At 40.7% G+C, this 15,188-nt stretch overlaps 2 protein-coding genes across 2 annotated transcripts; both read left to right on the top strand.

Annotated features, from left to right (window-relative positions):
* Positions 1–256: 256 nt before the first annotated feature.
* On the top strand, positions 257–1,117 carry LOC138900057 (uncharacterized). Its single transcript, XM_070186761.1, has one exon. The coding sequence runs from the start codon at positions 257–259 to the stop codon at positions 1,115–1,117; it is 861 nt and encodes a 286-aa protein (XP_070042862.1).
* Positions 1,118–12,498: 11,381 nt separating this feature from the next.
* On the top strand, positions 12,499–13,080 carry LOC138900058 (uncharacterized). Its single transcript, XM_070186762.1, has one exon. The coding sequence runs from the start codon at positions 12,499–12,501 to the stop codon at positions 13,078–13,080; it is 582 nt and encodes a 193-aa protein (XP_070042863.1).
* The last annotated feature ends 2,108 nt before the right edge of the window (positions 13,081–15,188 follow it).

A 15,188-nucleotide genomic window follows, 5' to 3' on the forward strand; every position in this document is an offset into this window, starting at 1 on the left:
CATAAACAAGAAGAGGAGGCTCAATATGTGAATAACTTTCAAGGGCAAAGGAACAACTTCCAAGGATCCAATCAACAACAATGGCGACCACAAAAATAACCAAGGCAATTGGAGTTCTAACAATCAAGGGAATTGGCATAATAACAACTATCAAGGAAATTGGAGTGGAAACAACCAAGGAAATTGGGGAGGCAACGATCAAGGTGGTTAGGGAAACAATCAAGGAAACCGGGGGTCGGGTTTTAAAAGACCCACAATGTATCAACAATCGAGCAACCCACCTCTTTATCCTTCCCATGGTTCAAGTTCATCAAACAATGATATGGGTCGTATTGAGAATATGTTTAAACAAATGATGGAAAAGAATGTCGATTCGAATGCCCAACTTGCCTTACACAATACATCAATCTGTAATCTAGAAGTTCAAATGGGAAAAATCTCTCAAGCCCTTAATTCTCGTCCTAAGAGTGCAGTACCAAGTGATACAGTGGTGAACCCAAAGGGTGGTAACAACACGGAGCACTCTATGGCGGTTATCATAAGAAGTGGAAGAGGCGGGAATGTACCCACATTAAATGAAAGGCGACTTGTGGATGATGATCAAGTGACACAAGAGGATGAAACCCCATACAATATTGTTCAAGCAAATGATGAGGTTCGGATTGACATTAATGATAGTGTTGAAGAGACTAAAGAGGAGGTGAACCCGCATAGGGAGCACATTTTTGACACACCGGAGCCGATAGTGAAAAAGGCTAAGGCGCCATTGCCTAAGCCTCCACCTCCATATCCTCAAAGAATTTTCAAGCACAATGGTGAGAATCAATTCAAGAAGCTCATTCAAATGATGAAGAGTCTTTCAATTAATGTGCCATTAGTAGAAGTTTTGGAACAAATACCCAGTTATGCAAAGTTTATCAAAGATCTTGTGACCAAGAAGCAGGCAATGAACTTTGAGACTATCAAGATCACTCATCAAGTGAGTGCAATTGTTCATTCCATGGCTCCTACGTTGGAGGATCTCGGTGATTTCACGATTTCTTGTACAATTTGGAGTGCCGAGTTTGCTAAAGCTCTTTGTGATCTTGGGGCGAGTATCAATTTGATGCCATATTAGGTTTTCAAAACTTTGGGAATTAGGAAACCAAGACCCACATTTATGAGATTGAAAATGACCTATCGTACTATGAAGAGGCCAATGAGAGTGATTGAGGATGTTTTGGTCCAGGTTGATAAGTTCATTCTTCTGGTGGACTTTGTTATTCTAGATTGTGAAGTTGATTATAAAGTGCCTATTATTCTTGGGAGACCTTTACTTGCTAAGGGTAAGGCTATTTGTTATGTGGAAGCTGGAGAACTCACTTTCCCAGTTGGTGATGAGCAAGTGGTATTCCATGTGTGTAAGTCTATGCGGCAATCAAATATCAATGAGGTGTCTTCTTTTGTGGATTTTGTGACCGATGTTATTGTTGATGATACAATGCTACAATCAACGTTGGTGATATGTTGGAAGCCGTTTTGCTCAATTCTAATGATGACGAGATGGATTGTTTCATGAAGTGTGTGAATTCTTTGCAAGGCATGGGGTCATACAACTATGCACCCCAGAAATTATCTTTAGATCTTGAGAATAGGAAGACTCCTCCTACAAGGCCTTCTATTGAAGAGCCACCTACTTTTGAGTTGAAGCCATTGCCTCCACATCTTCGATATGAATTTCTTGGCCCTTGTTCTACTTTACCGATTATTCTTTCCTCTTGTTTGACTAACGTGCAGGTTGATTCACATTAGCAGTGTTGCAAAAGAGGAAGAAGGCTATTGGGTGGATTTTGGCAGATATTCGGGGTATAAGCACTGCATTTTGCAGGCATAAAATCAAGTTGGAGGATGGTGCTAAACCGTCCATTGAACATCAAAGAAGACTCAATGAAGCTATACAAGAAGTGATCAAGAAGGAAATTATGAAGTGGTTGGATGCCGGGGTCGTCTACCCCATCTCCAATAGTTTATGGACCTCTTTGGTTCAATGTGTCCCAAAGAAGGGGCATGACGATTATTACCAATGATAAGAATGAGTTGATTCTTACAAGAATGGTGACCGGTTGGAGGGTTTGTATGGATTATCGTAAGCTCAACAAAGTCACAAGGAAGGATCACTTCCCACTTTCTTTCTTAGACCAAATCCTCAATAGATTGGTCGGTCGTGCTTTCTATTATTTTCTTGATGGTTATTGGGACACAACAGAATTATTATTGCTCTGAAAGATCAAGAGAAAACAACATTTACATGTCCTTATGATACTTTTGCTTTCAAGAGGATGCCTTTTGGTTTGTACAATGCACCAATAACGTTTCAACGGTGTGTGATAGCTATTTTCACGGACATGGTGGAGGACTACCTTGAAGTTTTCATGGATGACTTCTCGGTGGTCGGAGATTCTTTTGATGATTGTCTTGAAAATTTGGACAAAGTGTTGTCCAGATGTGAGGAAACCAATTTGGTACTCAATTCGGAGAAATGCCATTGCATGGTTGAGGAAGGCATTTTCCTTGGCCATAAAATCTCAAGAAATGGAATTGAAGTTGACAAGGCGATGATTGAGGCGATTTCTAAACTTTAACCCCCAACTTCGGTGAAGGGTGTGCAGAGTTTCTTAGTCCATGTGGGTTTCTACCGGCACTTTATCAAAGATGTTTCTAAAGTGGTGAACCCATTGTGTAAGCTCCTTGATGCCAAGTTCCATTTCAATGATGATTGTATGAGGGCGTTTGAACTATTAAAGCTCAAGTTGACAACCACTCCTATCATTACCGCTCCGAATTGGAGTTTGCCTTTTAAACTCATGTGTGATGCAAACGACGTAGCGGTTGGGGCTGTTTTAGGGCAATGTACTAATAAAGTTTTTCATCCAGTTTACTATGCTAGTAAGACCATAAATAGTTCCAAGTCAATTACACCATTACGGAAAAAGTTCTCCTTGCTATTATGTTTGCAATTGAGAAGTTCTGCCCGTACTTGATGGGTGCTAAAGTTATTATCCACACGGATCATGCGACACTTCGCTATCTTATGATCAAAAAGGATTCTAAAGCTCGTTTGATAAGATGGTTACTCTCGTTGCAATAATTTGATATTGATATTTAAGATAGGAAGGTAGTGACAATCAAGTGACGGACCACTTATCTCATTTGGAGGAAGAGGCAAGGCCACATGATGGACTTGAAATCAATGACTCCTTCCCCGATGAGCAACTTTTGGCAAGTTCAATGAAAGAGGTGTTGTGGTTTGCGGCACAATTATTCCGGATGAATTCTCTTCAAACCAAAGGAAGAAGCTCAAAAGAGATTGTCAAGATTATTATTGGGATGAACCATACCTTTTCCAGATTTGTACGGATGAGGTGTTTAGAAGGTGTGTACCGGAATAGGATCAAGGAGATATTCTTGGTACTTGCCATTCTTTGCCATATGGTGGTCATCATGGTGGAGCAAGAACATCGGCCAAAGTTCTTAGTTGTGGTTTCTACTAGCCTACTCTCTACAATGATGCAAGTGATTTAGTGAAAAGATGTGATGAATGTCAACAGGCCGGTGGAATCTCAAAGAAAAATAAGAATCCTCTCACAGCCATCTTGGAGATTGATATTTTCGATGTTTGGGGCATTGACTTTATGGGCCCTTTGGTGAGTTCTAGGGGAAACACTTATATCTTGGTCGTGGTGGATTAGGTATCCAAATGGGTTGAGGTTGTCGCCTTACCTAACAATGAGGCAAGAAATGTAGTGGCTTTCTTGAAGAAGAATATTTTTACAAGATTTGGTACTCCACGTGCAATCATAAGCGATGGGGGGTCACACTTTTGCATTTTTGCAACAAGGCTTTTACCACTTTACTTAGCAAGTATGGTGTTACTTACAAGGTCACCACTCCCTATCATCCACAAGCTAGTGGTCAAGTTGAAGTCTCCAACCAGGAGATAAAGAGTATCTTGTCTAAAACGGTGAATGCTAATCGAACGGATTGGTCCAAGAAGCTTGATGATGCATTATGGGCTTATAAGACGACTTAAAAAATACCTATCGGAAAGTCTATATACCGGTTAGTGTTCGAGAATGCTTGTCATCTTTCGGTGGAACTAGAGTACAATGCAATGTAGGCCTTAAAGAAATTGAACTTGATTGGGATGTGCCGCTAACTTGCGGGTTGCACACTTGAATGAGTTGGATGAGTTCCAGTACCATGCATATGAGAGTTCATCCTTGTACAAAGAAATAATGAAATACCTTCATGATAAGTACAATTGGAACAAAGAGTTCAAGGCCGGTGATCTTGTATTGTTGTTTAACTCAAGGTTAATGATGTTTTCCGAGATGCTCAAGTCTAAGTGGAGCGGTCCATTTGAAATTGTTGGTATGACACCCTTCGGTGCATTGGATTCAAAGAACAAAAGCAATGAAATATTCTGAGATAATGGTCAGCGGGTGAAGCACTACTTGGGTAAAGTTGGAGATAGCCACATAGTGGCGGTCATTTACTTCACTTGAGGATTCTTAGATATTGCATCGTGCCACGACGTTAAATCAGCCACTTCTTGGGGGTAACCCAAGTTCTTTTCCTTTTTCTTTTGTAGTTAGGTGTTATTTTTCATTTTTAACTTGATTTGAAGTGTGCTACATGGTTGAGTGTTACATGTGAACAAAATGGCTAAGTGTCGAGGAAAATGCAGACTGCACATTTTAATTGTACGGCCATATATATAATTGTTCCATAACGGAAGAGCTTGTGCGGCCACCAATTGCACCTGCGGACCGCACTTGTGGAAGCTCAACAAGATGCCAAATTGCAAACTCTCTGAATTTTGTCCATGTCAGTGGGGGAAAAGCTGTGACCGCGAGATGAATTGTGCAGCCGCACTTAAAATTATGCGGACCGCACATGAAAAGCTGAGAATTGTTGCCCAAGTGAAGGAGTATGGACCACACTTGGATTTATGCGGCCTCACTCGGCCTTTTTCCCTCTCATGAACTCTAAGTATAAATAGGAGTTTTGGCCTCACTTTATACTTTTCACCCTCCTTATAATCATTGTACACTAGAAGCTTGACTAAGGATTTTTTTACTGTCAAACACAAACCCATCTATGCTCACACGATCAAGTACACTTCATCTGGTATGCTTCACTTCATGTTTTTTGTGTTATTTTGATTTTTAAATTTTTAGCTTTTTTAGGCCATCTGTTATTACATTTTATCCATGTGTCTATGTAGGGTAGATCTGTACTGGGTAGCTGTTAATACATGCTAAAATGGGCTGGGTTAGTTAAATTATATGTGTATACCATGTTGCCATATTGATTTGATAAGTAATTACAAATTCTAAGTAAGAGCACTGACTGCTCATTAATTTTTGAAATATGCGGCCGCACTTGAATTTGTGCGGTCCTCAGTTGGTTGATCTTAGTAACTAGAGAAGGCTAATGTATTTTTAGGCTGCACTTTAATTGTGCGGACCATAGAATTCCTGGTGAGGCCACATTTTGGGTCCGCACTGCTATCAGAGACTAGTCTCCTAAAAGAACAAAAGTGTGGACCGCACTTATAACTCCCCGGACTGCAGATAAATTTTGCAGCTGCACTTTGGCCGTCACATTGTCTTCAAAGAGGAGGTGACTGAGCCTCTGATCTTTCTTGTCAGAAGTGCGGCCGCACATGAAAATGTGCGGTTTGCACTCCCATTCTTCAGCCGCACATCAGAAAAGTGCAGATTGCAGATTCCATTTTCTGCAGCATGTCATCCTGTTGTAATCCTACTGTGTCCACAATGTTTTCCCTTGCTTACATGATTCTTAACTTTGTTGAATGATGAGAACATTGTGGACACTATGGATCATGTAAGAATCATGTAATCAAGGGAGCATAGATGGGTCGATCACGAGGTCGCGGCGAAACTACCAAGGATAGAGGAGAGTCTTCTAGTAGTCGATGCAGAGGTGCCTTGCCCCTTAGCGTGCCCAAGACTATTCGGAAGAAGGCCACAACAGGAAGAATGAGGGGTGCAGACCTCTCCGAGTCTAGTTCTTATGCCCCGTCTAGGGAGGCTTCCGAGGGAAACTCTGTCTCTATTCCGGAGGTGCAGACAATTATACAGTCTAGGCCACAGGGGCGATCTAAGCCTCTGGATATGCCTTCATCATCTCACAGCACTTCCGAGGGTTTGAAAAGTGATATCCAGGCTTTCAAGCCAGCTACTTTAGTATCTGGTGCACAAGATACTCCGGATGATGGGAGAGGGGGAGAAGGTACATCTACTGGGGTTGAGTGAACAAAGAAGAAGGAAGCATTGGAAGATAGATTTGTGAGTTTGGCTGCTTTTACTGATTTTCGGATATGGTGGTTGGTGAGATCATTGACATAGGAGAGGCAGTTTCCTTTGAAGGATCTTGATATATACAATCCTATAGTTCTGGAGCAGTTCAAGACGAGAAAGGGATGGATGTTGTTTACTGAGAAAGTGGTGTATATCAAGGAGCACCTTGTCCATGAGTTTTATGCAAATGTTTCACACATTCGTGAAGGGGCAAAGGTGACCAATGCGCGCAACCTCAAGGTGAAGTTTGATCAGCACACGTTGAATGCATGCTTGGGATTTGAGGATGTGGAGCCAAAGGAGTACCTAGAGAAATTGGCCTTCAAAGAAGAGGTCCGACCATGGCTTGCTGGAGATCATGGCACCAGGACCACGTCCACCATGGATTACTACTGGGGTACCTATTCTACGGAGTATACTGATCTTCGAAGAAAAAGGTTGGCAAACCTTTGTGTATAGCAGGCTTGACCCGTGCCAGAATGAGAACAACTTGCCTATTCCTCGTGTTGTATTAGTAGCTTAGATTATGGCCGGGTACCCGATTAATGTGGGTTCCCTAATAACGACCAACATTTCTCTAGTAGCGTAGCAAACTAACACTGCTTACCCTTACCCAACACTATTACAGAGTACCTTATAGATGCAAAGGTAGAGCCTAAGCCATTTGATATGAAGGTAAAGCCTAAGAAGCCATTTGAGTAGTACTCGCTGCAGGATCCGAGCAACCTGAAGAAGAGTGCTCCACCTTCTACTACTACCGACCAATTTTATGAGCCGATAGTGGTGATTTCTGACACATATGATATTCCATCTACATCAGCTGAGCCTTCTACCAGTGCAGCAGATGTTGTGCTTGTGTCGCCATCTTTAGCTCCGTCCACAGCTCCTACGGTAGTCCCTACTCCAGTTCTGAGGCCGGTGCCCATGCCTACATGCCCACTTTCTACTCTGTGAGTCTCCTAGACATTGGCAAGTCTCAACAAATGAATGCAGGCAACTACTTCAAAGCTGTCTGGGATTTATAGTATTGTTGCAGGGCAGTCATCTAGACAGGCACCGCGGGATTCTATTGCGCTTGATGAGAAGTTGAGAAAGATTCTGGACAACCAGAAGGTGATTATGGATACTCTGGTGCATCATGGTTTAGTTATTGAGGGGTTGACCAAAGAGGTGAAGAAGATGAGGAATCCCAAGCCAACAAAAAGTTGGCGGACAAGCTTAGGAAAGAGGTGACCTGACTAGCTATAACTGGGGATTTGTTGTTTGATATGTTGATTAACCTAGACTAGAGCGCCCCAGATCTATCAGCACAGGTTGCTCAAGATGGTCAGTCTGAGGAGCCATGCCTTGCCTTTGACACTGCTGACGTAGTGCATGAGATGTTCACCACTCTCGCCACTCCCAGATGTGATGATGATGATATTCAGTTGGCTGAGCCAATAGAGATTGATATTGCCGGGGACACTGAGATATCCAAGGATGCTTAGGAAGTTTCTTCGCCCTCTCTCATTTTACTCTTATTTTGTTAAGCATTGGGGACAATTCTTACTTTTATTCGGAGGGGGGAGAGGTTTATTTGACGACACATTTGGATACATTTGGATTCTAATAATTGGATTATTCTATTTCTTTTTATTTTTAGTTAGTTATTGCTTTCATTAATTTCTTTATTTGTCTACTTTGATATTTTTTTGTTAGTAGCTTCTTTTTATTTTAGTAGCTTTTATGTTTTTCGTAGTAGTGTAGATAATAAGCCTTTGATTTTCTTAATGCCACCGTTCTTTTCAAAGGTGGCCTTTTGTGTGAACCGGGTGACTCTTCCCGAGGATGGATGGTGGGACAACTTTCTTAAAGGGAATGTCTCTGTTTTGTGTGTTTGGGCAATAATACTAGTATTAGTAATGAATAAAAATCCCTAATCAAGTCATTCTCTAAAAAGAGTTATTCATACATCATTTGGCATCAACACACTTAACTGCGTGCTTATGGTTTGAAACAAAATTTTTGAAAGAAATAGCTCTAGTTAGTGACTTTGAGACTCTTGAGTTGACTTTGATAATCATTTAGTGGTTGATTGGACCATAAGTGATCCTCAACTTGAATGTGATTGTTATAGGCTATAGACTCTATACATTTTTACGGGCTAGTTACATGAGAGGTGAGGTAATCTTTGTTGCTAGTCCAAATATTTGTGTGAATGGTCTTTAACTTGCCCCAAATGTGATTGAAGGTGAAATTCTAGGATTTCTAGGTTTTAAAGATGATTGTAGGCTTTCCTTAGTACGTTTGAGCTTTATATTTCCACCCAATGTATTTTATCCATAGTCAACCCCTTTGAGCCTTTAGCCTCTCTTTTGGTAACCATGCTACAAGCCTTTACCCATTTTGCTTGTAATCCTCTATTGGCACCCGAACCTTCCTTAACACTCTTATGAAATAAGTGGCTTAAGACATAAGTTTGGGGGGGGAGGGGAGTTGAGGAATTTAAAACAGATATCAAGGCACCAAAAAAGAGAAGATACGATCTCTAATAAAAGAGAAGGCAAGGAAAGGAAAGAACAAAAAGAAAATGCCAAAAGGAAAATACAGAAAGGATGGTTGAAGAATCCAAACAGAGGCAACCATCTCTAGTATGAGAATCAAGGGAGAAAAAGAATGAAATGAACAATAAAGAGTGATGTCAAGTCTCTCTAGCCCCCAAGAAAAGGAAATGCATCTAAGAGTTGGTAAATGTGAGCCAAGAAATGAAAATGTGGAGTGCTTAAGGAAGGGTGTAACCACTTATCCCATATGGTATCCTAACCTAATCCAAAAGCCTTCATTACAACCTGGAAGAAGTCCTAATTGATTTTAAACCTACTGGGCTTACATTAGTGGTGATCTACATGAGGGGTAAGTCTATGGTACTTGAAGCCTTACTTGTGGAATTCTTTTGTGAGAGAAGAGTGAACCTTTCATTGATCAAAAGATTGAGTGCTAATTCTTGAAGTGAGCTTGGCAAATGGAAGGTAGAGGAGGAAGAGTTTGGACTCCACTATGATCTACATGATAGAACAAGAGTCCTTGATGAGTTAAGTCAATTCTTGAAGCTCAAGTGTTACATTAGAGTTATATGTGCATAATATGTGATTTCTAACCTTGTTGAAAATGCATGAGTATTGTGGGTAATTATTGGTCCCAACTGAGTATGAATGGATTACAATTAACTCTTTGAAATGACCTTTCACTTTGAGGAGGTGGGAACTAATCTATTTGCTTGAGTACAAGCAAAGACTTAAGTTTGGGGAGTTGATACGTGTGGATTTTAACCACTTATTAGTACCTACTTGCTTTAGTTTTAAGTCCGAAAGTGTTGATTCTTGTTCCCAAAACTAATGAAATTTTGCAAATTTTAGGCATGTTGGAGAGTTGGATCTCAACGAAGAATTCTAACTCAAAAAGGAGTGTTCTAGCTCATAAAGGCAAAAAGGAGTACAACAGGCCAAAGTGCGGTCCGCATAAGAAATTCTGCGGTCGCAGAAGAAAGTGCGGTTCGCAGAAATACATCTATGGACGCAGAACAGGCACCTAAAGCTCAGAGGATTTTTGGAGAAGTCCGGCCCGCATTCTAAATGTGCGACCTCAAAACATGGTCGCACTGACAGGAATTCAAAAGGTTCCGAGAATGTGCAAAACGACCAAGTGTGAAGCCTTGCCAAAAGTGCAGCTGTAGAAGGAAAATCGCGGCCGCAGAAGCTGAAGTGAAGTAGCATATGGAATTGTATGGCTGCATAATCTCTCCACTTGAAGAAGCCAAGCAAAGTACGGACCGCACATGAAATTGTGCGGGCATAGAACCTCCCAAAGGGCAATTTTGTTAGCAAATTTAAGTTCACTTTAAATAGACGGAAAACACTTTTTTAGGGAAAGTTTTATAATATTTAGAGTTGTGGCCGTTATATTTTACTATTTTGGGTAATTAGTGACAATTTTGGTGAAGCAATATTAGTTTTATCAATTTAATCTTGTTCTATGGCTTTAATTAGTTCTTCTTCTTTGTTTTCTTCAATTTCTACTATGAGAAGCTAGATTTTCTCTAGGGCTGTGACCCAACCCTAGTGTGTAAATCTTATGGGTGATTAATTTAATTCTTGTTTATGATTGGGTGTTTATTATTTAGCCTTGATCATGCATGATTTTTAGAATTAATGGTTACAAATACTGATTCATGCCTATTTGACTTGGTTCTTACTTGAGAAAGATATACCTAGTCTAGGAAAACTTGGCTAATAAGAAATTGGGCTAGTTAAGGGTTTGGCTAGTCTAATTAAAGGGTTTGAACTAGAGATATGGATAACCTGACTTGATCTCATATCAACTAGTTGAATCGATAACCAATTTGGCTTTAGAAAGCCAATTTGGGGAAAATCACTCTATAACTGAGAGGTATTGAGTGGGTAATTTAGAGTTGAGAGCTATAATATACCTAGGTCACTAAAATAAGCACTAGCGTGATTTAACCATTAGGTTAGCACCTAGACGAAGGTTACAATCCTAAGCCTTTTACCTATTTGATAAAAATAATAAAAACAATTACTCGGTTTTTAGTTTCCTCTCATTAGTTTACAATTGTTAGTGTTAATTTTAGAAGTAGAAAACAAAATCCCTTGTTTGTAAGTGCAATTGAGCTATTTCATTTACTCTAGTCAAGTGTATACCCTAACACCCCCATTAAAATCCCTATGGAAATCGACCCCGACTCTTGTTGGGTACTATTCTTCCAACGATCGTTTTCACTCACTATTAAGTGCAAATTGGACGTGGATCATAGAGCATTCAAAAATTTCTGCAATGACCAAGGAATCTCCCACAATTTCTAAGCCCACAGATAAACACAAAAAAATGGAGTAGTGGAATGTAAATAGAACTCTTCAAGATATGGCAAGGAACATGATTGTAGAAAACTCACTTTCACACCCCTTTTGGGCTGAAGCAGTAAGCACTCCATGTCATATCATCAACAGGGGCTTGATAAGACCTATTCTCAAAAAGACACCCTATGAGTTGTGGAAAGGCAAAAAACCTAACATAAGTTATTTTCATCTATTTGGATGGAAATGCTTCTGTCACGACCCCAATTTCCGACCTTCAGATGTCGTGATGACACCTAGTCACTATAACTAGGTGACCCTAACATTTAATAATAACTTAATAGAAATAATAGATAGAAATACTAAAGCAAGACTCATAAACTCATATAAACTTCCAAAATAGGATCTCAACAACACTCTTCCCAAAACCAGTGGAATTGAGTCATAAGCTATAGAATACTGTGAAATATCTACTACAACATTGTCTGAATAAGAAATACAACAGAATGAAGGATAAGGGAAGGTGACTCCGAGGCTGCAGACGCCGGGCAGGAATATCGTGAGATCTCCATAAAAATAGCTACAATCAATCATTAACGTCCAACACGGGTGGGCGTAACTCAATCTGCACAAAAAGATGTATAGAAGCATAGTATGAGTACACCACAATGGTACCGAGTAAGTATCAAGCCTAACCTCGGTAGACTAGTGATGAGGCCGGTTCAATATACATACTAGGACAAAATAAACAGAATAAAACCATAATAGCAAGAGTGTGGTTGACGTGAGGGTGAGGAACAGTCTGTCCATTTCTGAGAACCAGTTTAGTTTCATGCCGAGGCGTTCGACTATGGAAGCTATTCATCTAGTGAGGAGATTGGTGGAGCGGTATAGGGAGATGAAGAAGGACTTGCATATGGTGTTCATTGATCTAGAAAAACTTTATGACAAGGTCCCGAGAGAGGTGCTTTGGAGATACTTGTAATCTAAAGGGGTCCCAGTAGCCTATATTAGGGTGATTAAGGACATGTATGATGGAACTAAGACTCGGGTTAGGACGGTGGGAGGAGACTCAAAACCTTTTCTGGTTTTGATGGGGCTTCATCAGGGATCAACTCTTAGCCCATTTCTGTTTTCCTTGACGATAGACGCATTGACGCGACACATTCAAGCAGAGGCTGGAGATTTGGAGGTAGACCATGGAGTCTAAAGGTTTCATGTTGAGAAAGACCAAGATGGAATACTTGACGTGTAAGTTCAATAATATTACCTAGGAATAGGACATGGAGGTGAAGCTTGATACACAAGTTATCCCCAAGAGAGGTAGTTTCAAGTACCTTGGATCTATAATACAAGGTAACGAAGAGATTGATGAGGATGTCACGCACCGTATCAGAGTTGGATGGATGAAGTGGAGGCTCACCTCCGGTGTCTTGTGTGATAAAAATATGCCGCAGAGACTTAAAGTTAAGTTCTACAGGGTTATAGTTAGACCGACTATGTTGTATGGCGCAGAGTATTGGCCGGTCAAGAACACTCATATCCAGAAGATAAAAGTAGCTGAGATGAGGATGTTAAGGTGGATGTGTGGGCATACCAGGTTGGATAGGATTAGGAATGAAGTTATTCGAGATAAGGTGGGAGTGGCTTCTGTGGAGGAAAATATGCGGGAGGCGAGGTTGAGATGGTTCGGGCATGTTAAGAGGAGAAGTATAGAAGCCCCTGTCAGAAGGTGCGAGAGGGTAGCCTCAGTGGGTATCAGGAGGGGTAGAGGTATGCCTAAGAAGTTTTGGGGCGAGGTTATTAGGCGGGACATGGCCCTAGTTAGGAGAGTGTGGAGATCGAGTATTAGGGTAGAAAGCTAGTAGGTAGTCGAGCGTATATCTTTCTTTCCCAGTCGCCACCATTAGTATTAGTATGATATTCTTTTATTCATGGGATTTTTGGATCAAGGTAGGACATAATGAACTATGACGGTTTCATCTTTCCTTAAGCACTCCATTTTCTCATTTCGGTTCATACTTTCTTGATTCTTTGAGTCATTTTCTTCTTCCTCGGGGGAACTAAAGAGGCATATTGTCACTCTTTCTTGTTCATGACAATCATTTTTCTCATCATTCCATGCCTTTCAACATTATTTTCTTTGAATCCCTTCAAATTTTTCTTTCTTTTTGACATATTGCTTTTTAACTCTTTATCCTTTTCTTTGCCTTTCCTTTTCATCAACTCTTTTTGTTCTTTGTATCTTTTATCACTTTGAAGTTCCTCGTCTCTCCCCTAAACTTATGTTTTCACTCATTGCTCATCATGAATGCTAAAGAAAGATTGGGTGCCTAGAGATGGTCATTATAAAACAGATGAAGACGTGTAATGTGGCTTTTGAATGAAAAAGGCTTAGGCTCAAAGGGGTTGACTAGGGATATTACATTGGTAGGCTACAGAAGCTTTTACAGTTCAAATGGGACCAAGGAGAGCCTACAATCACTTCTCAAGTCGAGCTACACTTAGAATTTGACTTGGACAAACATTCAGGGCAAGTTCTAGACTTGTTGGCACGGGACTTGGACTTGCAATTCAATACCTCACCTCTCAAGCTACTGGATTGTTAAAGAAAATAGAGTCGAGGGCCTAAAAAAACCTTAGCTAAGATTGAAGATCACAAATGGCTCACAGAAACCACTTGATGATAGTTTTAGTCAACTCAAGAGTCTAAAAGTCATAACTAGAGCTAATCTCTTCAACCAACTTGTCTCTAACCATGAGGTCGAAGGTAAATGTGTTGGTACCAAGTGAAGCCTGCTTGAGACACTTTTATTCATTACTACTATATATCAAAACAGAAAGAAAATAGACTCAATCCCTTAAGAAGGTTGTCACGCCATCTATCGTTGGGAAGAGCCACCCGGTTCATAAAACATCCACCTTTGGAAAGAACTGAGGCATTAAGAAAACCAAAGGCTTATTGATCACGCAGAAATGTAAAAAGAGGCTACAAACTCAAAAAGAAGCTATTAAAGGAAGTAAGAAGCTAAGCTATTAAGGAAAATTACAAAAGAAGTTATATAGTAAAATACGAAAAATAAACTGAATATGTACAATAGGGGAGTAAAACGAATATGCACAAAATGGGGATGAATATATACATGGAATGGTAAAGTTATATACATACCAAAAGTAAAAAATAACGAAAAATAGTATCATAATTATTACCTGCCAGTCATCAAAGCCATCAAATCAAAATAAGACCACCCCCCCCCCAAATAGAAATTAGCATTGTCCTCAATGCTAAAAGTAAAAATAAGCTCAGGGAAAGGATAGAGATTAAAGGAAACTCCCTATGTGGTCTCAGGTACTCTGGTAGGGTCCTCAGACTGTGTAGGATCATCAACCCCATCAGGATCCTCTAGCTGAATCTCTAAGTCCTCGGTCTGGGGTACCACAAATCTTCTCACCGGCTCTCTATCAGCCTTTTTCTCTGATGCCTGTGTTGTAGGGGCAGTCTCCTCCATAAGCAGGTCCAGTAGAATATCTCCGGTAGAAGTTAACTTCTCAACCTCCATCTTCAGTAGCTCCACTGACTCTTTTGAATCTTTAGTCTTCTTCATCTTTTTGACCTGCTTTCCCAGTTCCTTGATCACCTTCCCAAGAGTATCTAATGTCTCCAGGATTTTCTTTTAGTTGCACTGGAGCTCTTCTGGTTGTCCAGAAGCTCCTTCAATAACTCCTCCACTGATGGAGGTACCTGAAGCTGTGCTGGGGCTGGCCGTGCTGCGACTGCACTGGATAAGACAGACAGCTTTGATGTAGCTGCCTGCAACCAGTTGTTGACGCTGGATAGCATCTGAGAGACTCGCAGTGCAGTTTGAGGGTAAGCTGAGGAGGAAGGCACAAATAGTGGGGCAGAGACAGATGGCCTTGAGGAAGGTGGCAGCATAGCAGCAGATGAACCTTCGGCAGTAGAAGGCTCAGACCC

Source organism: Nicotiana tomentosiformis, chromosome 10, assembly GCF_000390325.3.
Source record: "Nicotiana tomentosiformis chromosome 10, ASM39032v3, whole genome shotgun sequence".
Lineage (NCBI taxonomy): Eukaryota > Viridiplantae > Streptophyta > Magnoliopsida > Solanales > Solanaceae > Nicotiana > Nicotiana tomentosiformis.